This window comes from Pteronotus mesoamericanus, unplaced genomic scaffold (assembly GCF_021234165.1).
Source record: "Pteronotus mesoamericanus isolate MK-2021 breed Mesoamerican mustached bat unplaced genomic scaffold, CSHL_Meso_final contig_68, whole genome shotgun sequence".
Taxonomy (NCBI): Eukaryota; Metazoa; Chordata; class Mammalia; order Chiroptera; family Mormoopidae; genus Pteronotus; species Pteronotus mesoamericanus.
The window spans coordinates 25,991,222-26,017,855 of NW_026555234.1; the positions used below are offsets into that span (position 1 = coordinate 25,991,222).

The 26,634-nt window shown below is 34.2% G+C and overlaps 1 protein-coding gene across 1 annotated transcript in view; it reads left to right on the forward strand.

The window, feature by feature from the left end:
- SLC30A9 (solute carrier family 30 member 9) overlaps window positions 1-26,634 on the forward strand; it is a 64,944-nt gene that overhangs the window by 28,326 nt on the left and 9,984 nt on the right. Inside the window, exons 8-17 of the mRNA XM_054582123.1 lie at window positions 3,629-3,696; window positions 5,913-6,015; window positions 9,969-10,024; window positions 12,761-12,896; window positions 17,290-17,329; window positions 18,105-18,176; window positions 18,571-18,678; window positions 21,468-21,633; window positions 23,641-23,770; window positions 25,662-25,775. Of these exons, the coding sequence (XP_054438098.1) occupies window positions 3,629-3,696; window positions 5,913-6,015; window positions 9,969-10,024; window positions 12,761-12,896; window positions 17,290-17,329; window positions 18,105-18,176; window positions 18,571-18,678; window positions 21,468-21,633; window positions 23,641-23,770; window positions 25,662-25,775 (993 nt within the window). The remainder of the gene's footprint in view (window positions 1-3,628; window positions 3,697-5,912; window positions 6,016-9,968; window positions 10,025-12,760; window positions 12,897-17,289; window positions 17,330-18,104; window positions 18,177-18,570; window positions 18,679-21,467; window positions 21,634-23,640; window positions 23,771-25,661; window positions 25,776-26,634) is intronic.

The window sequence follows — 26,634 nt, forward strand, 5'->3', positions numbered from 1 at the left end:
AAAATTGGGACATAATTTCTCTTTAAATTTAGGACTGTGTTGTAAACCATGAGTACATAAATAAAGGTGAGGGAGAAGACTTTATTTTCTCAGTTTTTTAGCAAGATTTAGCTCTCTCATATCCACCTTTAATTTTCTTTATCCTATCTCCTACTCATAACTCTGGTTAAACATGTAAAGTGCCAGTTCTCTGCTTATACTCCAGAAGTTCAACCCCTGGAGGACAAAATTACACAGCTCTTTTTATTGTTCTTTCTTTGTTATATGAGTATACAGAATCAGTGTACACTCAATGTTATTTGACAGTCTTTCTAAACTCCCTTAATATATTCCCTTTCCCACTCTGAGATAGCTATTGAATTTTTTCCTCTCTTTTCAAACTTCCTGCCTTACTCTTTACTCTTTTTTTTTAAGTGATTTTAAGAGGTGGGGGCAGAGGGGAGAAACATTAATTTGTTGCTCCACTTATTTCTGCTTTCATTGGTTGACTTTTGTATGTACGCAGACTGGGGACTGAACCCTTAACCCTGGCATATCAGATGACACTCCAACCAACTGAGCTACCTGGCCTGGGCTCTCACTCTTTGCTCTTTGGCTAATGATCTTGCTTCATATTTCATTGAAAAAATAGCTTAATCTGATAAATGTACCTCACTTTGTATCGCCAGATTTATTAACTTATCTACATGCATGCTAGAATACTGTTGTTTTCCTTCCAACTAGAAGAAATTAATACTGAAATTTACCGTTACCATTCTACCTCTTATTTTCCCCTGGATCCTTATCAGTTGGGCTTTCATCTCTACCACTGCACTGAAATGGCTTTTACCAAAGTCACCAACATCACCAACATGCATAGGCAGAGTCAACTTTGCATTTAAATGTAGCTGGAAAGTATCTCCTATCAAGGAGTGAATGTCCTATCTGGAGAAAGGCTAACGGCAAATTGTTTTCTTTCTTCTGAGTTATACTCAAGACATTGCAAAACTTAGAAATTGTCAACAATGAAATGCTTTTTCGTCCCATTCATTGTACTCAGAACTTCTTAATTTCCATATCCCCTTTGAGCTCTATGTTTGTGGCACCCGAGTGCTGCCCCGAAGGTGTGGATTCTCTTTAGTGGCAGAACCTTCCGTGGGCCAGCACCTTCAGTGAGAGCTATTTCTACTTCCTCAAGGCCACTGCAGCCTGAGTGCCAGGGGACAAAACTGCTGTAAACCATGGGGCCTCACGAAGAATAAACTCTTGGCCAGAGTTTGGCATGGCCTCACGAACAGCCTAAAATCTCACTCTGTTTTCCTCCACTGTTTCTCAAACCTCCAGACCAGTGCTTTCGATCTTAAAGACTTCTTACTTAGATGTGCCCAGTAATTTGTAGCTAACTTAGCCCCTCTTGCCCAGATACAGAGCCATGGAAAAACAGAAAAGGTGTATGAAATCCCTTAATAAAGGAAGGAGCTAAGCATACCCAGCAATCTCTCCCAGACTTACCAGCTTACCTGTCTCATGAACTTAGTCAGTGTCCAGAGGCCACTGGCGAGGAGAGCACGGTCATGTGAAAGAGGCCAGCGTTATTGGGAGCGAGGGGGGAAGACCAAAGCAACGAGGAAGAAATGTTCAGGTGCCCACCACCATAGCATGTGTTCCTTTTCCTGGAACACCTTGATCTCTAGAAGGCTAAGACAGTCTTTCTCCTGCTTTTCCTCTTCTTTAATTCTTCCTTCTCCCCTGTTGTTTTTGCAAAAGAACCAGCTTTTTTAAACTCACCCTTTAAATGTTAGAGATTCATTTTAGGCCCTTTTATGTTGAAATCCATTAGCAAGTCTTGCCCTGGTCGGTATGGCTCAGTTGGTTGGAATGTTGTTCCATAACCAAAAGGTTGGGAGTTCGATTCTCTGTCAGGGTACACACCTTGCTTGTGGGTTTGGTCCCTGGTCTGTTTACATATAATCCCCGGTCTGGGCATGTGCGGAAGGCAACCAATCGATGCTTCTGTCTCATGTGGGTGTTTTTTCTCTCCCTCCCTCCCTCTGAAAGCAATAGAAGAGGAAAAATGTTCTTTGGTGAGGATAAAAAATAATATTAAAAATAAATCCATTAGCAAATTCCATTGTCAGTTTTCTCCGAAATAGACACCTAGTATGACTGCCTCTCACCATGTACCTTATTGAAACCTTAGTCATCACCATTCTTACCTAGATTGCCCTCCTAATAGATCTCTTTGCCTTTGCTTTTGCCCCCATAATTCATTCTCTACATCATAAATTATTTTTTTTCCAAACATAAATCAGACTATGTCTAGGATCTGCCTAAAATCATCCAGTGCTTTCTTTCTGCGATTAGAATAAGGTTTATACTCCTTACCATAGTCTACAAAGTCCTGCAAGCTGTGACCCCTGCCCCTTTCTCTGGCCTTAACTCCTACCATTTTCTTTCCTGTCTGTGCTTTAGCCACACCAGACTTTTTTGTTTTGTAGGGTGTTTTTTTTGTCCCTTTTACACACCAAACTTATTTCTGTTTCAGAGATTTTGAACATGCTGTGTATTCTGCCTGAAACATTCTTCCAGATTTCTCTCCTGTTTGCCTCCTCCTTATCATTGAGCTTTTCCCCTGACTGCTCTAGCTAAAATTACCCTTTGCACCATACACCCTCACTCCCCACGTTAGTCTCTCAGTTCTCTGTTTTAGTTTCTTCATTATATTTACCATTGCCCGATATTATGTATTCCTTTATGGATTTATTCTTTATCTTTCTGCACGAGACGGAGCTCTGTCAAGGCAGGGACTCTGTTTTGCTTATTGTCATGTCCCAGCCTCTGGAACTGTGCCAGGCATATAATAGTTGCGCAATAAATATTTCTTGAATAAATGACATAGGGCAGAATACATGAAGTGTTTTAATAGAAATGCAAAGTGCAACATAAATGTGTAGCAGAGGGAGTATTTATTCTCAGTGGGGGACCAAGGAAAGCTTTATATACAAAGGTGACACTTGGCCAGACATGGAAGAGGATGAGTGAAACTTGGCTAGACTGCAGTGGAAGAGGACAGTGTTCCAGGGAAAGGAAAGAACAGGAGGAAAAAACACAGAAACCATATGATTAAGGAGCAGCAAGAAAACATTTAACTCAAAAATATTTTCCCTAAATATGTTTCTTTACTTACTTTATTTCCTTTTGTTTTGGTCTGTTTGGAATTAAACACATTATTATCACTTGAGGTCTTTGGTTTTTAGTCAACAGTCAGGAGTTAAAGTAGAGCAGGAAACATCGGCTATTCCAATGTTCTAAAGTTAAAATGTTGTGCAAGAAATGGAAAAATTTTAGAGTCAATTTTTGTTCAATACACTTGTCTCACTTCATCCCTAGTTTTTATGTAACCAACTCTTCTTTTCTGGAAGTAGGCAGAAATTCCAAGGAAACAATAAACAACTAAGGTTCTGGAAAATGATCCAGATGTACTTTGAATTTCCATCTTTCCACTTTTTATAGAGGAAATTCTGGAAAAACAATTAAATAAGTAACCCTAGATGTTTAGACGTATTGATAGAGGAGATATTTTCTGGTGCATCAGAGTCACTTATAAACTAAAGATTCTAGAGATTTTTAAATTGTTTTTCTTCTATAGCCACGTTCCAGATTGTCATCGGTTTTTCTTAAGGGTCCAGGAAAAGTGGTGATGGTTGCCATTTGTATGTAAGTAATGAAAAATGAGTCCGTTAAAATAAAAATATATTATTTTATGTATATATTCTTGAATGTATAAGTTTATTAGTTGGTAGCTAATAAAGAGTTAGAGGTTTATATTATTTTAGGAGGAAGTTGGATGTCTTTGTTTTTGTCAGTAAATTGATGGGGGAAGAGTCAATGGGATAGATACCCACGTTTGTGCTGTGTATATATTTTTTCTCTTTTATTGAATTTATTGAGGTGATATTAGTTAATAAAATTATGTAGGATGTCAGGTATACCAGGCTATAATAGTTATCTGTATATTGTATTTTGCATTCACCACCCCAAGTTGTGCTGTGTATATTTTTGACGTTGTTAAGTAAGATCTAAGAACAGTTACTATCTGAAAATTCTCTCTTATTTTCATTGAAGGTGATATAACTCTTTTTAAAAAAAAAGTTGAGATAACCAAGGATATTTTTAGAGTAATAAATCAACCTGGATTATAGCTACTGAAGAGTATCTGCACTCTGATTTTTCTCCTAATTACCTCAGTGTAAAACATAGTTGATATTTTTGCCATCTTTTGTCATCTGTCTTCTTGACTCCTATTGTTTGATCTTTTGTCCATTTTGTTGAATAATCTATATAAAAATGTTTAAAAGCATTAATTCCATAATTCATTGGTTTGATATTTTATTTCAAAAATATATTTATTAACATGTGTCAGGAATTGTGATAGGATCAGGAAATACAACGTTATCATCAAGAATTGGAGGGGCACTAAGCTAGAAGGAGTCGTTTGCAATATTACAAATAAGAGGTGATGATGCACTGAACTAAGAGAGTGGTAATAGGGATAGAGAGACCTGGTGAGGTTCAGCAAATATTTAGGATGTATGGAAAAGGACGTTGTCCACACACATTTCTGGACAATTAGATATTGCACCATCACAGAGAGAAGAGGGAGCGCAGTGGGAGCAAAGGAAATGTTGAAGTCAGTTTTGAGTTTAAGTTTTTATAGGGCACCCAAGTAGAGTTGGTCAACGGGATTAATTTTGTTTTTCAGTAAATTGGGGTTAGCAATTAAAGTTTTCTTCATCAGAGGAATGTACCTTAACTGTTCAGTGTAGTACCTGGTACATAAGATGTACTTCATAATTATTGTTAATATATAATGATCTGAAGCTCAGGAAGGAGATTTGGACTAGAGATTTAGAGTTGAGAGTTACTAGTATATAGATGATAATTAAAGCCACGAGAGAATGTGTGTAGTGTGAGGGAGAAAAGCCCTTAGGATAAAAACCTTGATGAAGGCTAACATTTAAGAAATGAATGGAAGAAAAAGAGGCTACCTACTAAAGAAGAGTGAGGAGCAAGGCAGGAAGAAAACCAGGTGCTTCATGGAAGTCAAGGAAGACAGTGATTTAAGAAGATAGTGGCAAATGCTTCTGTGAGATTAAGAAAACTACTAAAATGTTTCTAGGAACTTTATAGCAAGAAATAGTTGGTGGTATTGGAGATACAAGCCATTATTTAGTGCCTTGAAGGTTGTACAAAATGAGGAAAACTGAGAAGCAGGAGCAGATATGATTCTTTCAAGACAAGTGGAGGAAAGGGATGTATAGTTCCCTCATTTATAAAATGAGGATGTTAATATTTGCATAAGAGAGCTATAATAAAACATGGTAAACTGTTAGTATAGTGCCTCAGATAAATCATGCTAGTCATTACTGTTGGAATCTGAGCAGCTGGCTTGCTCAGAGCTAATCATATTTATTTTAACATCTGTGGTCTAGTATGACCTGGGGACTCCTTGTTCTAGATTTGTCTTCACCTATTTAAGTAAACAACTCTTCACCAAAGTTTTGCCTTTGACACTAGTCTACTGGACAATACTGAGTGCAGATCTTCTTCCACCTACCTAAGACACAAATTTTCTTTCCAATTTTATTTTGTTCAAATGTAGAACGTCCTCTTTTCTCATCAATTCTCGAAGTGCACTTAATTTGCTCACACACATCATGTCCCTTCATTTGAGTACTTAATGGTACCATAATCTGTGATTTTCAAATTTGTACCTTTGTTACCTAAAAGATAGTAAGTTCTTGAAGGCTATAGGCTCCTTTTCATTTACTTTGAACACAATCTATTATAGAGGTATATATGGTCAATTAAATAAGCTTTTGGGGAAAATTTTGTCTAAACCAATGCTGAATTGTTTTCTCTTTCTCTCCTAGCAATGGATTAAATTGCTTCTTTAAATTTCTTGCATGGATTTATACGGGTTCAGCAAGTATGTTCTCTGAAGCTATACATTCTTTGTCTGATACTTGTAATCAGGTGAGGGGTGAAAGCTCTTTTCTTGTTAATTTTAAAGTAGTTTTTTTACTGCTTTAATCTAAAAGTTGACCTTTTTAAAAACTGAATAATTCCTGTAATTGTGGAAGAAAAAGAAAATTGTTTGGCTTTTGAATGATGAAGTACATAGAAATATGAGGATGGTTTTTAAAGCAGGTCATTAGGCATTTAGAACTTCCAACAGTAGAATATGAAATATGAGATTATCAGTAAATAAGTGTTTGGGCAGAAGTTTTTGTAGAGGAGATTTTTATATTAGGTGGAAATTTGATCTCTGAATATGAGTTCTTATGACTAAGTGCCAATGAATTTCAGTTTTTTGAATAATGATATAAAGTAATCTCATGTGGTTGGTAAATTAAAATTTCACATTAGACAAGTGTTTTGAATTCCTTTCCTTGAATTTGCAAATGAAGAAATATTTTTATAAAATTAAAATACCTTCTTTGATTCAAATTTTGAATACTACAAACTAAGCCTTTTTAAAGAACACAATAAAAATTTCTGCTTGTATGATTATTTCACTTTTTAAAGAATGTGGTATACTAATAGAATGCCTTTTCAGTATTTATTTATTTATGTATAGTTCTATTAATGTAAGAATGAATTTGGGAGAACTTACAATAAAAGACAACAGATGCAATAAGAATATTTAAGACAAAATTAAAAATAATAAAGTTGTAAGGAGTAGAGAGAGCAATGTTAACTAAAAATTAAACCCCAGAACTCACCTGACTCACTCTCAAATGGTTTGCAAAAGTAAGGAAAGAAATCAAACATTTGCTGTTGGTAGCAACAAATCTCTCCTTTGAATTAAATTTTTGTACAGTAAATACTTAGTAACTACTGTCAATATAATATTTTCCCAGCTGGTTGTGGAGTGGAGGGAAGGGTGAGGGGTTGGAGAGAGAGATATAACACACAATATCTATTTTGTTGACAGCTCATTTGAACTTAAGAAAATTGAAATGCAAAAATATTTGTACATGGATAAAGAGATACATCCAGATTATTAGTTTCATTATTGGTTGTTATGAAAACATTAAAGATAGTTTTCCAGTGTTAGTACTCTAAAGTACTATTCAGGGGTTTAAAATAATGTGTAGATATAGCTATGTACTGACCTGAAATAATAACATGATAATTTGAGTAAAAAGAAATCAAATTGTAAAGCATCATGTAAAGAACTTCTGCTTCTAGCTGTGATGGACTAATGGGGGTTGAACTTCAGTCTTTTGCTGTAAACAAAAAACTAGATAAAATATATGGAACAATGTTTTCAAACTTTGGACAATAGCAGAACAAGACCATTATCTCTGAGAGAAGGGAAACAAATGATTTGAATTACATATGATCTCTCCAGCTTTTTGCTTAGAGGCACATGTGGAATAGTTGAGCAAAGTGGAAGATTAGCAATCTCATTAAGTTGAGAAGGCAGAAAGAGTTCAGTGTGTGAGGAGGCTAGAAATTACAAGGCAGAGTTCCATAGAGGAGCGCAGCTCTAAAGGATCAAGCTGTAACTTAAATTAACTGCCAGAACAAAGCCCTACACTCTAGAAGGAAGAAAACAAAATCCACACACTCAGTATAACATTCACAGTGTTCTGCATTTAATTTAAAAAAAAAAAAGGATTAATTAGCCAAGAAGCAGAAAATTTTATTTATAACCAGGAGAAAAATTGGTCAATAGACACAGATGCAATTGACATATGATAGAATTAGCAGACAAGAATGTCAAATGGCTGTTACAACTACATTCATGAAAGGAAAACATGAGTATATTGACAAGAGTCAAAAATCAAAGTACCTTGACCCCCTCCTCAGACCATATGTAAATTTGAGGTAGGCCATAGGCTCAAGCATAACAGCAAAAACTATGTGGATTCTAGAGAAAACCTAGGAAAATATTTCCTAGATCTTTGGGTAAACAGATTTCTAAAACAGGACACAGAAACAAAACCATAAAAGAAAAAATATTATAAATTAAACCATAAAAATTAAAAACTTTTACTTATTAAAAGACACTCTTAAGAAAATAAATAAGCAGACCACAGATTGGGAGGAAATATTTACAAAGCATATAGTAATCTGACAAAGGACTCCGGTATCCAGGATAAATAAAGAACTTCTACAACTCAATATTCGAAAGACAACTCAATTTCTTTAAGAGACTGTAGTTGAGCAGGTACTTCACAAATAAAGATACATGAATGGCGGCCAATGGACACATGAAAAAGTGCTTATTAGTACCATTAAAACTGCAAGAAGATATCTCTGCATATCTAGTATAGAGGCTAAAATAAAAAACCCTGATAACCAAATGTTGGTAAAGATGTGAAGCAACCAGACATTGCTGGTGGAGTGTAAAATGTTCAAACCACTCTTGAAAACGTCTGTCAGAGTCATGTAAACACATGCCTATTGTCTAATTCAGCGATTCCACTTTTAAGTATTTTCCCAAGAAAAATGGGAATGAATGTCTACAAAGACTTGTATAAGAATGTTTATAGCACCTTTACTTATAATGGACAAAAATCTGAATTCACCCAAATGTCCATCAAAGTGGAAGGGATAAACAGATTGTGGTACAGTATGCTCAAGCAGTGGGTTATTATGTAGCAGTAAAAAATGAAATACTTATCCAGTCAGAAGCATATATGTATCTCCAACAATATGCTGAATAAAAGAAGGCAAACACAATATAGTACTTACTGTGTTATTCTACTTACACAAAATTTTAAATAGAACTTTTTGATCTTTGGTTAAAAAATTAAGAAAATGGTTATTACCTCTGCTATGGGGGAGGACTTGCGAAAAGAGGCACAAGAGAACATTTTTGAGGTGATGAAGCGGTTCTGTCTTTATAGGAATATATGTTTCTGGTGTGTGGATTTTTCACTCAATTGTACATTCAGGACTTGTGCATTTCATTGGATGTGAATTTTAGCTAAAAATTTAAAATTTTCATTGGTGGAAATGTGATTACTGCAATATGTAGATGTTAATATTGAGGAATTAGTTTTGATTTTTAAAAGTATGATCATGGTCTTATTATATTTTCTAAAAGACTTAGGGTTTTTTTGTTTCAGATATTCATCCAAACTAGAAATGAAATGGTGTGATGCTTGGAATTTACTTTAGAGTATTCACAGGGAAGTAGGTACAAATTAGATAAAATAGATGTGGTCATGTGTTCGTAATTGTCAAAGCTGAGTGATGGGTGAATTGGGTTTATTGAAATGTTCTATTGTTGGTTTTCCTTTTTTTTTGCCTTCCATCTGTACGTTAGAAAATGTCCATTAAATAAAGTGAAAAAAAGACATTATAGATAGTAATCATATTTTTTAAAAATGCACACACACATCCCTCTCTGAAATCTGGTACTGTGTTTATATATGAAAGAACATAAAAATTATATTCAGTTGTATATACGGACAGTCTGAAACATACTCCAAACTCTTAAATGGTTCCCTCTCCTCTACTGTTTGAAATTCTTTACAATGAGCACGTATTAGTGTTGTAACTAGAAAAACAAATTAATTTTTGTAACACACTGAACAGCAATAGTTAAATAAATTATTAAGTATTAATGTATATTAATTTATTGCCCACTTGAGTTTGACATGTATTATGTTTAGAAGAAGACAGTCCTTGCTCTGTCTTTTGTAAGCAGGTCATACACACAGAACAACTAGAAAGATATTTTGAGACAACATTTAAGCAGTTGCATGATAGTATGAGGAAAACCATAAAAGGGAAAGATTTTCACAGAAGGGGGAGCATTAAGTATTAGAAATCAGAATTACTGAGCTATTGGATATGTGTATGTTGTTTTTCTTTGTCATTTTCAGATTGAATCCTCCAGATTGGCTTCACCACATTATACTCCCTGTCTTGTTAATGATTATTTTTACCTTTTTCTTTCTTCTCCGTAGGGTTTACTAGCATTGGGCATCAGTAAGTCTGTTCAGACACCAGATCCTACTCATCCGTAAGGAAATTGTCTTTATTTTTTTGTTTGTTTTGGTGGCGGTCATTGAAATAAAAGCAACTGAATTTTAAAAACCTGATTTTTATGTACCTGCAGCTTGTGTTAAAGATTTGGTTATTTCTTCCACTGAAGCATCTAAAATGTAGGACTCACTGCTCTAAATGAACTTCAGATATAATTTGAAAAAGAGTTTAGGTTATTTATATGTTATATAACATGGTTTAGAGATCTTGTTCTTTTCATATTTGTAAATTAAAAACAAAGCACATATTTTGGTCTTAGAGTTGTTTTATTTGGTCAAGGGAAACACGTTTCATACTTAGACTAATAGGCCACTCAATCTAAAAATCTTAGCATTAACTTCTAGTAAATTCATATTTAATCTGTTTTAATCCTCCTGCTGTGATTTGGAAATAGCATTCTGTTAATATTTCAAATTATTTATTTATAAAATGAAGATGCTTTTTAGAATGTATTATTTTGAATCCTACCAGTTTTGATAGAGATTTTTCTTATTATTTCTTCTAGTATAAACAGCTAAAACTTCTGAATTCCATATGTATCATTTTAAAACCTTACTTCAGTAGTAGAATTTGATCAGTCTTTAGGCAAAAAGTATACTTTTATATCAGTAAAGGAGTCTTCCTCTATGCTTTACATAAATGCCTTTCTTGAAAGCAAGACACTGCTGTTTTCATATAAATAATAACATTTTTTGAATACTTTCTGAGCAGTTTCATACATCAAAATTTTAAAAACAGAGTAAACCTTTAAAATTTTAGGTTGTAAAGATTTCTTCTCAAGGTATTTTTCAGTGACCTACTTTCGTGCTGCCCAGTAGAGTTTTTGACAAAAATCTGTTTAATAGTCACTAGCTACATGTGGCTGTTGAGCACTTGAAATGTGGCTAGTACAATTGAAGAACTACATTTAAAATTTTACTTAGTTTTAATTAATTTAAATTTAAATAGCCTTAGTTGGCTAGTGATTTATTTTGGACAGTACAGATCTACTAAGTTAAAAACTTTAATAAGAACCTACAAATTTATTGAAAATACATGATGAAAGTTATGTTGTTTAATTATATCTTTATTTACTTTAATATATATACACACACACACAGACATAGAGTATACAAAGTCTGTACAGAAGGTATCCAGCCATTTAATATGAAAAATAGAGACATTTATTAAAGCAGATACAAGATACAAGCAACACTGTACATAGGACAGTGATGTCTCAGTCCCCTTCAAAGTAGGTCACCCAGTCACCATCAGCTGCTCCATCATATTTTCCTGAATCTATCTGACCGATGGTCTGAAATCTCTTCCCTTTCAAAGGTGATTTTAGTTTTGGGAAGAGCCAGAGTCACAGGGTGCCAAATCTGGGCTGTACAGGGGCTGAGTCACCTGGGTGATTGAAGTTTTGCCAGAAACCTCTGCACAAGACATGATGCATGAGTGGGCGCGTCATGATGAAGCTGCTAATCGCGAGTTGCTCATAGCTGCGGCCTTCTGAATCATCCGAGTAGTTTCCGAAGAGGACTTAAGTTCAAGCTTAACTCAAAATTTGATCCAGATTCGTTGTTCTACTTGCTCAGTCATTTTGAATGGGACAGCCACATAGTACACATGCTCACTCAGGGACGTCTACCACCCCCACAACTAGTACAGTGAAGTCATCATTGTTCCTGCATGCACATTTAAATCCACTGTCCTTGGCTGCCATGTTACATCGATGTCATGTGAACAGTTCTCGTTATATTAACAATGACTGGACTTTTTTCTGGGCAGACCTTGTATATGCATATATGTATATAATCTCCATCTCCTATATTACTTTGGTGGGAGAAAATTTTAGAAGAAAATAAATTTTTCTAAAGGAAGCTTATAGAATATTAACACATCTATAAACTAAGAATTCCCTATGTCAGAATTGCATATTTACAAAAAGAATTTAAAAATCTGTTTTTAATAAGAATTCTTGTTTAAATTTTAATGTGCCAGAAGGGTGCCATAGAATTTTGGTTTGGGAATATATTTTGTAGGAAATATTTTTATCATTGAGTGATTCTTTTCCTTTTATAATATGTCCTATTTTTGAACTTAATGTTCAGTATTTAATTGGTAGATACAGAAATACAAAAGAATGCACATAAAGAACAAAGATGCTTGAAAAATAATTGAGATTTAAAAAATTGTCATAAAAACACCCAGAAAACTGAAGCTCTTAGTCCTAATAATAGTAGTCAGTTGCTGTATGCTAATCTATTTTATGTATAACTAGCAACAAATATTCAGCATCAAATTATACATAATATAAATCATCAAAATAATTTAATTAGAAATTGCATTACAAGGAAATTTAAATGTTATTCTGTTCATTAAACATCTGAATGCATTTTTTAAAATTTAATTTTACCAGCATTTGTGATACATAAAGGTAAGGTAGTTCTACTGAATCAAAATAGACTAAATAGAAAAGGAATTGGCAGATACCTGTATTAAGTTATATTTGTTGTAATTATCTGTTTTCAAAGATCCTTCAGGTTTTTCCACTCTATATGTTGATTTTCTGTTTAGATTTGTGTTTGGCACTTAAACTTTAATATACAACAAGAACATTTTAATATCATAAGAAGTTTTTGTTTTCTTTTTCACTGACCTAGTAAACATATATTTTGAAAAGAAACCTTTTATATTTCTTATAAACTATATTATCATTTTTATTTTCCAGGTATGGATTTTCAAACATGCGCTATATTGCTTCACTAATTAGTGGTGTTGGTATTTTCATGATGGGTGCAGGATTATCTTGGTACCATGGAATTATGGGATTGCTTAATCCTCAACCAATGGAATCCCTCCTCTGGGTAATCTCTCCCTGCTCAATATTTTTTTTTAAGATATTTTATTGATTATGCTATTGCAGTTGTCCAAATTTTCCCCCTTTTGCCCCCTTCCACCCAGTACCCCCGTTCCCCCCAGCCGTCCCTCTCCTTAGTTCATGTCCATGGGTCGTGCATAGAAGTTCTTTTGCTTCTCCATTTCCTATACTATTCTTAATATCCCTCTGTCTATTTTGTACCTACCAATTATGCTTCTTAATCCCTGCACCTTTTCCACCATTCTCCCCCTTCCCTTTCCCAGCTGACAACCCTCCAGATGATCTCTATACCTATGATTTTGTTCCTGTTCTAGTTATTTGCTTTATTTTTTTAGATTCAATTGTTGAAAGTTGTGTATTTGTTGCCATTTTTAATGTTCATACTGTTGACCATCTTCTTTTTCTTAAATAAGTCCCTTTAAAATTTCATGTAGTAATGGCTTGGTGTTGATGAACTCCTTTAGTTTTTACTTTGTCTGGGAAGCACTTTATCTGCCCTTCAATTCTATGTGACAGCTTTGCTGGATAGAATAATCCAGATTGTAGGTCCATGCTTTTCATCACTTTGAGTACCTCTTGCCAGTCCCTTCTGCCTGCAAAGTTTCTTTTGAGAAATCAGCTGACATTCTTCAGCTGAAATCAGGAGTCTGTGGGGACTCCTTTGTAGGTAATGCTCTGCCTTTCTCTTGCTGCTGTTAAGATCCTCTCTTTATCTTTACCCTTTGGCATTTTAATGATGATGGGTCTTGGTGTGGTTCTCTTTGTGTACAGCTTGTTTGGGACTCTGTGTTTCCTGGACTTGTATGTCTATTTCCTTCGCCAAATTTGGGGAATTTTCTTTCATTATTTTTTCTAATAAGTTTTCAATTTCTTTCTCTTCCTCTTCTCCTTCTGGCATCCTTATGATTCAGATGTTGGTACTTTTGGAGATGTCCCAGAGACTCCTTACACTATCCTCATTTTTTTTTTTTCGAATTCTTTTTTCTTCTTGCTGTTCTGGTTGAATGCTTATTTCTTCCTTATGTTCCAAATCGTTGATTTGAATCCTAGCTTCCTCCCCTCTCCTATTGGTTCTGTGTAGATTTTTCTTTATTTCACTTAATGTAACCTTCATTTCTTCCTGTTTTGTTTTGTTTATTGCTGTACTCACTGAGTTCTTTGAGCATCCCAATCTGCAGTGTTTTGAACTCTACATCTGATAGGTTGATTATCTTGATTTCGTTTAGTTCTTTTCCTGGGGTTTTGTTCTGTTCTTTCATTTGAGCTATATTTCTTTGTCTCCTCAATTTGGCAGCCTCCCTGTGTTTGTTTCTGTGTATTAGGTAGAGCTGCTTTGACTCCCTGTCTTAGCAACATGGCCTATTCTAGAAGAGGTGTCCAACTGGATGAATGTGGCTTCTTTAAATCTTTAGTTGTTGGACTTCTATACAGCTTGATTTTCTGATGGTTCTGGATGTTATTATTTTCTTTTTTGAGTCCTAGTTGTAATTCTTTTTGTGGTTGCATGAGGAGACAAAGTGTGTTTTTCTGGGCCTTTATCTTGATCGGTTGATCCCCCAGCTAGGTTTTGAAGTGTTATGCAGTTGGGTTTATAGTAGAATGCCTTTGTCATATTGATGTTAAAGAACAGGACTCACATATACCTTTTTGACTGTGTTATATAGGGTTATGTTATCTGCAGTTGTATTTTATAAAACAAATGAACATGATCTCTAAATTCATGTGATTCAGTGATGTCAAACGTGAACATCTCTGTAGGTACAATTATGAAGCACTGTCTCCTTGGTTAAAATATTGGGCAGTTCTATTAATACTTTTAGTTTCTATTGAAGAACCAGAAGACTTCTGTTCACACTTAGTCTCAAGATTAATCTCCCATTAGTAATTAAAATATCCAGTCCCATTTAATAGTTCCATGTTGAAATTGTATATAAAGGTAAAGCTTCTCATTTCCCTCAGTCTGGTAAGAAGCCTACACTGGACGGATGGGAAGACAGGAGCACAGTCACCTGGTGTACGATCCAGGGCTTCTGTCCTTCTCTCCTACTCCCTTGGTTGCCTCCGGCAGCATTGGAGGTAGGGATAGGGGACAAGCAATTACTACTTCACTGGCATCAGTATCATTTAGCACTGGTTTCCTCTGGCCTTTGTAGGGATTTAAAGCAGGTTGTTTTGTTTTTTGTCCCCGTCATGGGCACTTCATGGAGATTACTCTGCTTGGCCACGGACTGTGCTCGAGCTCCCTTGACAAGCACACCCTCTCAGCTTCTGTGTTTCGTGGTGTGTTTCCAGACTGTTTCTGCTCACGTGGCCTTGCATTTGGCAAGAAGCTGTTGGATAGTTGGTGTGAAGACCCCTTACTCAATTCCATGTCTGGGGTCCTCTGTGTTAAAACACACATCTTTAGCACATTCTTTGTGAGAGTGCAGTTTTTTCCCCACAAGCCCAGACAGCTGGTCTGCTGACACAGCTAGTGTCAGTTGGTAGACTCCTATAAATTTATTTTTCACGTGTGCTATAGACACAGTTCACTGTGATATCCAACCTCTAGGGACACACATCCAGCTTTCTGAGCAATCTCAACAGCTCAACAACTTTCTTCAAAGAAACCTTTGCTTCAGCTTCCTTAACCTCAGTTCAGTGTATGCGGGCTAGTGGGTGTGGAGCTAGGAGTTGCAAAACCAGGCATGGGCCACCTTCTGTGCAAGGCCTGAATAGGTGGCATAACACCTATTTTGGTATGTGGAGTCCTTGTAACCTACTTTTTTTCTTAACTGGAGTGAATCTCCTTTTAACATCTTGTTACACCTGTACACCTACATAATAACAAGCCTATTCATCTAGGATTTCTCTACAGTTTTTATTGACTAGTTTCTTACCATAATACATTTCATACAGTTAAAATGAAGTAGGGTACTTTCTCCATTCTGCAAAGGTTTGGCCATATCATAGATATCTCATTGTCTTAGTATTCATCTAATTTGTACAATATTACTTTATAGAGGCAGAGAAGTTGATGGCTCTGTAGTAAGGGATGGACAGATTAACAAAATTTTCAATTGTGTGTAAGTTTTGAAACCTCTAGAAGCTTTTCAATCTTTTAGCAGCTAAGTGAGGTTCTATCAGACTACAACTGTTTGTTAATAAATAATAGATTCAGCACACCATAGACCAATTTATATTTATTAGGTGCTACCTTGGAATCTTGGTGGGTATATGCTGTCTCCCTTTATTGGGTGACGAGTGTATCTTAAGTCATTTCTGGAAGAAGATAATAAGGATCAAAAAGAATTGCCAGGAAGTTTAGTTCTGTGTTTCAGATTGGCAGCCTGTTTGAGTGGAAAGAGCCTAGAATTGAAACTGGAAAGTCTGGGTTCCAGTTCTAACTGGGTGTCGTTGTACTTGCTCCAATCACATAGCCTTTGGAAATCTGTTTCCTTAACAGAATTGTGAAAGTTTTGGACAGGGTTTGAAATTTCAAACCTCTATTTTAGGAAAGCTTAAGGGTCCAAAAAGGGTAATGTTAAAAATTCAACACATGATTGGTTTCAATTTCACTTAAAATCTTTTAGAAGTTTGTGTTGCTAGATTAACTCTATATACCTTGGATTAAAGTTACTCTTGATACCTTTATTTAAGTTAAGAGTGTCCTGGGACTATAAGGAAAGTAGTGTTATGAAAAAAATTGATTAATCTTTATAGTTATCTTTTTGAGTCAGGATTCAGAAAGGATTCTCTTTGTACTGGGTATCCAGACAAATTCAGAAGTTACTAGATTATAGGAATGGCTCTTACTATATCTTGCATTCACAACCCCAGATTTCAAATATTTGTGTTAATTTTGAACTTGAAAATTTTTATACTAATTAAATTTTTCATCTTTTAAATCATGAATTTTGCTTAGGTCATGCTATAACATTCTGTAATACCATAGTATAGTGCCTCATTTTGGAATGTGGGGTAATTTGTAACCTGTTACTATAATATATTTTATACAGGAGTAGACAAAGTAGGTTCATGTTTGTACAGAAAATAATAGAATAATTAATAAATAATACAAGAATAAATTCTGTTTCATGTACTCACAACTGTAAACATACTTTTCCCATCCCTGTATATATATATATAAAATATATATTACTTTTTTAAGTATAAAAAAATGAGATGATGATCACATTTTTAAGCTTTTGGTTGTTTCTGCATATGAAGATACCATCTATCTCATTTTCCTCATTTGAGCTGTTTCCCATCAAGATCCTTATCTGGCTTGGATTCAAATTCATGTTCTTGTTTTAAACATTACAAACTTTATGCATGAACAACTGTGATTTTTTTAGTGAAATATTAATGTGTGCTTTATTTTAATATTTATTTTCTAGGCATATTGTATTTTAGCAGGATCATTGGTATCTGAAGGAGGTATGTCATAGTAGCTCTCTTTATTCTTAATTTAGTGATACATATCGAGCAGTTTTATTTAAAAAAAATATGGGAATAAGAATCTAAGGTTTGTCTTAGGACATAAATTCCTTATATGATGTACTGTGGCTACTTCTATAATGGATGAGGGCAAGGGAAAAGCTTTTTTCTTGAGTATCATATCATCAGGCTTAGAACATTTGAAATAGTATAAAAATATAACTATATACTGAATTCTAAACATTTAGGTTTTAGTATGTTAATCAGAAAATGCTGTCTTTTTTGTAATACAAATAATTAAAAGTTTCCGAAAGTTTCAGCTATAGCAGTATTATGACATACAAGCGCTAGTATCGTGTATGAAAGTGCCTGCTTTACTCATAGTATGTTTGCTTCTGAAACACTGTCCCTTTCAGTACATAATGTTCCCTCAGTCTTTGACAGTCTATAAAGTGGTGATAATACCACCTGCCTCAAAAAAGTTGGGAGGATCAAAAGTGATTGTGCTTCGTATGTGCCCACCAGCGAGTACCTGTCCAGTACATTAAGACTTGTGGTAGTGATTTTTGAATTAGTATGATTTAGAAATAAGGGGTTCATTATATTGTGCTGTTCAGTTGGGGGCTTGATGATAACTAGTGAGTACAGAACTTTTCCTTATTTTCAGCCCTGCCATTAAAGTAACATGCATATTTATTTACCTTTTGAGATGCCATCTTTAAAGTTTAGAGGCATGAAGTTTCTCCCTTGCTGATATGAATGCATTTCTTTTCAGCAACGCTTCTTGTTGCTGTGAACGAACTTCGTAGGAGTGCTCGGGCAAAAGGAATGTCATTTTACAAGTATGGTATGTGTTTTAGAAACCAGGTGTATTGTTTCATCCCCTTTATTTGCTTAAAATTGCCTAGTACTGTTGCTTTATTCTTTACAGATATGTACAAAATATATCTCTGTCTTTCCTATGTGTGGCTCATGTTTTAAAAATAAAACTCTTTATGTTTGGATTTAACTTAAGTAAACTACAGTATTTCTGTATATACTTATATAACTTGAGAAAGCAATTTGAACATGTAAACCAAGGAATTATATGCATTGAGCAGTGTTTTTAAAATCAGGATCTCATAAAATTTTTATCTTAATTTATATGTTAATTTTAAATGTATACTTACTTAAATGTTACCTGAGAGTATCAGGTTAAGATTTAAGTGTATTTCTTTCTTGTCTCTCCACCAATGATTAAGTAATACAAAGCCGTGACCCTAGCACAAATGTTATATTATTGGAGGATACTGCAGCAGTCTTGGGAGTGACAATAGCAGCCACTTGCATGGGCCTTACTTCTGTAACAGGTAACTATTTCTTAGGTTATCAGTGATTTATTTGTACTGCTTAAATAATTCTCTGATATGTGGAAATTTTCTTTATATCATTGAATAATTTTAAGCCAATAAATTGTTAGATGCTAGTGTCATACTAATGTAACTTATTATCTTATTTGTATAAAACATTTGGTCAGTAAAAATGTAAAATGTCTGCGAGTTAGGAATTTCTTTAAGAAATGAAGAAAACTGTTAATAAAGCATTTCTGGAATGCTATAAACCTTTCTAAACTGTGATTTGATAAATTACACAATTATTCTTTGCCTGTAAAAGTGTTTGTATTTGTCCTAGTGACCTCACAGGTTTACTAAGATAAATACAAGAGAAAACTTCAATAAACTCTAAAGCTCTAAATAAATATATATTGTGGCTCTTGTTAATTTGTCTTTTTCACTGTTAGTACCAATAGTAAGTGCTGTTGCTTTCCTATTTCCTTGACTTTCAGTTGATTCTGTCCTCATTTTGGTAGCTAATGTTTTAAAGTCCAGTACAATACAGATGAATCAAAAGACAAAAAAAACATTTGATTTTTATTTTTCTAAAATAGAATAATTTGGTATGCAAAGACTCAAGTTTCTGAGGTTGGAATTCTCTCGGAATGGAACTTCTTCCATTCTTATCTATTCGTTCCTTCAAATTCAAATAACTTGAGGTGATGAACCTTCATAGTTCTGCAGTTTTTCTTAAAATACTCTGAAACATGAATAGGTTTTTCTCAATTTTAATATACATTTTAAGACCAAACCAGGATGCTCTGATGTTTGCTGTGATCCAGAATATTTCTAAAAGTTTTGATTGTTTTTCGGGTTGACTTTATCATTTTACACTTTTTTTTGGACATAAATTATTAGCAAAACGTTAGGCTTCAGAAAAGTGTGACTTGTTGAATAAGACAACTTTTAATAGATTATTTTCTTTTATACAATAATGTTAACCAGTCAAATCCAAGTCATAAAATTTTTGTTTTAAGAGTATTTCACATGAATTAAATCTTATTTAGTTAAATTAATTTATTTAAGTTAAATAACATGCCAATAAGTAAATAAAATATTTTCTAGTGATTTCTGTAGGATTATTTATACAAAACATTTTTAAATAAAAATAATTAAATTTGGATTTCTAAAGAGCAATATATTTGATTTTGAACTCTATAATTATAGGCTCCCTAGTAGATGATATTTTACTTACAAGTAGATCATTTTTAAGACTTTAGTATAGATAAGTCAGTCTACTTTATAGTGTTATATTTTTGACTAAAGGTTAGTAAAATTTGTAAGTTGGGATTTTTATTAGTAAAATATATGTTTTATCAAGAGAGACTTAAATTTAATATTGAGATTTTATCTTCAGAGTAAAAGGACTTCAAATCATAAAATCCTTGTGTGTAAAATTTATAGCCTTAAAACATAAGATTTATTGATGTCAGTTATATAAATATTAATCTACACATTTATAGATAGTAAATCAGCTTTTCTCATTGGTTCAGGGAGAGAATTAAGCCCTAACAACTGAAGACAATTTTAGAATCAGAATCACCTGAAGGTTGGGAAGATACGGAATTCTAGACCCCACCTCCAGAGTTTTTGATTCAGAAGACCCAGGGTGAGGCCTGGAATTTGCATTTCTACTAAGTTCTCAAGTGATGCTGTTGCTGCTGGTGAAGGAACCACACTTTGAGAACCACTGCTCTAAAGTGACCCTCACATGCAATGCGTGAACTTTCTTTTCTGTATCTAGAATAGTATTAGCTATGAGGAGGACCCCAAAAAGAGGAGAGTTATCTTCTGGAATGTGGGCCTTTATAGTACAGGCTTCCCCCAAGTATCAGTGTACCAGCGGGCGTTGTTGTGAGAGCCCACGTTTGGCTTCAGTGAATTTTTGTTGAAGACTTTTTCAAAGGTTTGCCCATTTCACGATGGGTGATTTACAAGCCCACCTGCCCACACCTTTTGGTGGGGCATGACCCCCATGCCCCACCTTTCCCATTCACCCAGTCGTGCCCCAAGCAACATTTTTTTTGTTTCCCTGGATGAAAAAAGTCCTCAAAGGGAAAATATTTGCTGATGTAGAAGAGGAAACAAAAAATGTCAGAAGCATTAAAAGGCATCAAAATCTCAGTTCAAAAACTGTTTTGAGCTGTGGAAAACAGTCTTGATAGGTGTAGTGCATCCAATGGAGAGTGCTCTGAAGGTGACTGGAGTTTAAACATGTGAGCGTAAATACACAACTTTTTTATAAATCAGGGTTTCTGGGGGTCTGTCCTCATATGTTTCACCTTGGTTGAAAAATAAAGGAGCGACCCATATAATTTTTTGTATGGCTTAATTCTCTCATAGAATCTTGGTAAGAATAAGACCAAAAAAATGCTTATTTCTTTCAGCTTTTGATCTCACAATTATTTTGTCAACCGGGAACAGGAAAAGTGCTACTGCTACCACTAACAGAAATGGACCCTTTCTTATATTATTAATATGTATATGAATTCTTTAATCTGAAAATACTCTGAGCCCCCACCCACATAATGACCAGATGTAAGAACAGTTCTTAAGTAATTAAATGTCATAATACTCCTATGTAATATGAAGCAAGTTGTATCATTCCCATTTTGTGTAGTGTGCATTAAAACTATTAGAAAGTTATTAAAGGAGTCAGAATGAATTTTTAAATCACCTGATTAACTGATTCTGGCTCTTTGCGCACTACAGCTCATTGAAATAACAAAATGTTAATTTACTGACTTTCGATGTGCTTTATTTAGGCAACCCACTGTATGACAGCCTGGGTTCTTTGGGTGTGGGCACCTTATTGGGTGTGGTCTCGGCATTCCTCATCTACACTAACACGGAAGCGCTGCTAGGCCGATCCATCCAGCCAGACCAAGTGCAGCGGCTTACTGAACTCCTGGAGAACGACCCATCAGTAAGGTCAGCTTTTTCCGGTGATGCTGTTAAGGTTTACAGAATCATTAAGAAATAGATATGCTTGCTTTGTATATACTTCCAGAAGAGGTTTTGGATTCCTAGCCTTCAGAACCTTTTACTATTACTTTTCAGAATTGCAACCTTGCAAGAAAGCAACTGAAAGCATTTAGGAAACTCCTTAAGTTTCCTTTTAAATTTTATGTATCTTTAATTTTTAGAATAAGGAACAGTTACATGATGTAATGGAAGCAACCCCCAACCAGGGACCGGGCCATAACCCAGGCATGTGCCCTGACCAGGAATTGAACCAGCAACCTTTCAGTTTATGGAACTATGTAACCCACTGAGCCACACCAATCAGGGCAGGGTTTCTTTTTTTTGTTTTGTTTTGTTTTGGTTTGGTTTGGTTTTTTGCCACATGGTCCTCTCCAACAATGGCAGCTTGATTAATCAAAATAAGCAAACTGAGAAGACAATAGAGGTTAAGGGTAAACAAGATAAAAGTCACAGTTTAACCATCTTGGAAACATCTCATCACTTTGTCACATTCTTTTGGATAGGAGCAAGTCTAGCTCACATTCAGGGAGAGAGGATTGTACAAGGGCTTTCAAAACAAGAGGCAGGGATCATTTGGAGCTATGACTGATGCTGCCTATCACAGTTTTCTATCTGCAGTTAGTTATATGTAAGTTATTTTCATTAGCTACTATTCAGGTATTAGCCAAACATGTTTATTAATATTTTGTGAGTACTGAAGTAGATAGGCCTGTTTTAAAAAGAATAAATTATATAGCCTCTTGCCAGTGTGGACAAGTTTTATTTCAACTGAGATACATTCTAAATATTAAAATATTCTTATTTTCTCCCTAGATAGCTAATAAATAGGCTTCTTTATTTATTCAATTAGGAATTTCAGACTCAGTATTTAGTAACTTGCTCAAGATCACTCAGAAATTAGATGCAAATGTTTTAAGACTACTTGAGTCTCATTTAGGCCTATTTTCCCAGTAACTCTCTGTGTTCCTAGGATTTACAGTGTTTTTGTATTCTCCTATACATCTTGTGAAGAAAAGATGTTACAGTGATTATCATAGAAAGAATATAATGTCTCATTGGTTTTTTAGAGAAGATTGAATCCAGAGGGTTAGGACAGGAAGGATAAAAAGGATTTATGCTTGAGCTTCCCTTTCCGGGTGGCAGAGTGGTATAATGGAGAGGCCACTCGGCTGGACTGTCTGCAGGTGCGCAGGTGAGTCCTCGCTCTGCTGTTGACCAGCGCCCCTGGACGACTCTTTTATCATCTGTAAAGATGCCGTCTTACTTAGAATACTCTGTAAACGCCATTCAGTAAATGCCTGCCATGTAATTGGTAGCATATTAGGCATTTTACTTATGTGTTGGCTCATTATTTCCCACATCAATGTCATAAGGTAGTTATTACTAAATTATTCTAATACAGTACTTTACAAAGTTGTTTGAAAACTTTTAAATTAGATATTAATAAAGAGATTATGAGATAAAATGACTAGATTGTAGAAAAGTAATTCAGAGTTTATTTTTTAAATGTTTATTGATTTTGGAGAGGAAAAATCATTGATGTGAGAGAGAAACATAAATTGGTTCCTTCCCATATGCACTGTGACCGGAGATCAAACCTATGTATGTGCCCTGACTGGGAATTGAACCCCCAACCTGTGGGATGACACTTCAAACCAACTGAGCCACACCAGCAAGGGCTAGAGTTGATTTTTTTTAATCTACCAACTTTATAATTCATATATATACAGATTATCATAAAATAATAAATGTATTAAGTTTACACCTTTGGCATTATGTAAAAATAGCTAAATGGATATTGTTTGGCAAACGATAGGTAGCACTTAATGGTGAACACAAGTCATCCTAGTCCACTTCTATCACTGGTGGAAAAAATTCTAGACTTAGTGCCATTAAAATGTATATGTGTGTTTGCATATGCATATAAATTTATAATTTATGGTTGATTTGCAGGGCAATTCATGATGTTAAAGCCACAGATTTGGGATTAGGTAAAGTAAGATTTAAGGCAGAAGTAGATTTTGATGGACGGGTTGTTACAAGATCCTATTTGGAAAAACAAGATATTGACCAGATGTTACAGGTAAGTTTATGTATTTATTGATTTCTTATAGAGCCAATGGTTAGAAAAAATACTTTTTAAGTAAATAAAATAAAACTTTTCTTTTATAGCTCATAAAGTCACTTCAGCTTTCAACTTCTTAGGGTTTCAAAATTTTACAGAGACCCTTTTATTTACTGTAGAGAGGGTTAGAGGAACTAGAAGTGCAAACTTATTAAAGTGCTTGCCAGGTATTTTATATATGTTATCTGATTTACTTTCCACAACCCTGTGAGGTAAAGAAATAATATTTTCATGTTTATGTATAGGTGAGTAGAGACAGATTATGTAACTTGCCTAAAATTGCAGAGCCATAATATGGAGTCACCTATGATTTTAGATCTCTGTGCCTCCAGAATCCTTGCTTTTTATTAATAGTTTAAAAGAGAATTTATAGAGGATAACATAATGAACAGTGCAGAGGTTGCCACTTGCCTTAGTCAAGTCTTCACATTTTACCATATTGTATTTGCTTAAGATCTTTAAGAAAAAATGAAAGAGTTGCAAAAACAGCTGAAGTCCTTGTTTCCTCCTTGTAGGTCCCACCCTCCTTCCTCCATCCCCAGAACTAACAATTACCCTGAATGTAGTACTTATCATTTCTTTTTAGGTTTGTATACTTCTCAATATATTTTTCCTAACATAATATATAATAACATTTTGGGTGTTTAAAAATTTACATAAATGGTAGCATACTATATGATTTCCTCTACAACTTCTGGCATGAAACTTAATGGCATGTTTCTGAGATTCTTCCATATTTATTTCTATATAATTATACTTATATAGAAATAAATATATTTATAAATAAATATACATACACCTTCAGTTAATTTATTTTAATTGCTGTATAATATTTTATCTTCTGAATATCTGCAATTTATTTATCCAGTCTCTAGTTAGTGGACATTTATATTGTTTGTAATGTCAAGCTATTAGAAACAATGCCACAGTGACATTTTCATACATATTTCCTTGTTTATCATGTGCAAGAATTTCCTTAGGGTAATTATAGCTGGATTTAAAATGGTTGGGCCTTTGGGTGAACATACCTTCAACTTCTCTAGAGATACGCAAATTTTTCTTGAAAGTGGGTGCATTTAATTCTCACCATTAGTGTATCAAATTTCTGTTGCTTCACATCCTTACTGATTGTATTGACAGAGTTTTGAACTGTTATTGTCATTGTGATAGGTGTGAAATGTTACCTTATTTTAATTTATATTTCCCTGGTAGTAGTGAGGTTAATAAATACTGAATTTCATTGATCATTGGGATTTCCTCTACTTGTTTCTTTGTTTAGTTAATTTCTGTTATTCTGACAGATGTGTAAACACTTTATTTTTAATATGCTTGATGATACTAATCCTCCCTCAGTTGTGTATATGCAAATGTGTTTTTCTAGTTTATAATTTACCATTTTACTTTGCTGTACAGGGGATTTAATGTGGTTTTTAATTTTAATGTCAAATTTGTGTTCTTTTTCTCCGTTTTATAATCTTGCCTGAGTAATCTTTCCTTATCCCATTATTATAAATATACTTTTTTTCCCCCCTAAAAGTTTTATGGTGTTTTTTTACCCTTAGCTTATTAGTCCACTTAGAATTGTTTGTTTTGTTTAATGGTCTGAGGTAGGGGTTTAATATTATTTTCTTATTGAAAAATAATTACCCTGACACTATTTATTGAATAGTCTGTTCTTTTACCACTAATTTCTAATGCTACCTTAATATAGCATTTTACTCAATTTTTTTCTTGAATTTAAGTTTTTCAGAAGCAGGTGGTTTAATACAGTTTTTAAAGGAAATCATCAGTGTACTACTGTGACTTTAAAAAATTTTATTTTGTTGTCCTCCTATCATTTTCTTTATAGGAAATTCAAGAAGTGAAAACTCCTGAAGAACTAGAGACCTTTATGCTTAAACATGGAGAAAATATTATTGATACTTTAGGAGCTGAAGTAGATAGACTTGAGAAAGAACTAAAAGTAAGATATATTCATTATAATATAATAATATCTATTTTTTGCATACTCTGTGTTAGACACTATACTAATTGTATCACATGTATATTCTCCCAGTAACCCTTGATATATCAGTTGCTCTGGGTAAGAAAATGGTGGGTTAGAGAAGTTAATTTATTTAAGAGAGTAGGGGAATTGGGATTTGAACCTATGTAGCTCAATTTCAACTTCTGTACTTTTATCACTGCTCTATACTGCTTGCTTAGTATCTCAAATAGTCAGACATTTTTGTTGGTTTTTAAATAAGAATTAGAAAGTTTCTAGAGAAAGGTAAAAGGGAAATTTTAAGTTTTGAAAAGGTAGGGAAAAAATAGTATGTGACCATAAACATACACGTATGTCTTGCTTTTTAGTGTGTCCAATGTTATTTTACATTTTCTCTTTGTTTTTGTTCAGCTGGAAATCATTACTACCCAGTGATTGTTTTACTGAAATATTGCTTGATCGGACTGTTGAAAAAAAATTCTCAATGCTCTCAAATTATCATTTATTGACATTTAGAGTTCTGTTTGTGTGCAGTGAATAAAACTCGTAAATGACCTTTAACATACATAGCTTTTTGAAGACAATGTATTTTCTTCAGTTAATGTTGACTGTTCTTTAGTGCTGTAAAAAATTGAAGGGAAACAAAAACAAAAATTGAGGTGAAACATTTTTACTGCTGCTTACTCTTTTCTTTTGGACTCTAGATAGCTGATCAGGTTAGTAGAAGTACTTCAAATAAGATGATTTTGTCAATGTTAATATTATAGTTCAAAAACTATATCAGGCATTATTTTGGAAGTTTGTACATAAGCAGTTCTCAAATATTTTGGTGTTAGGA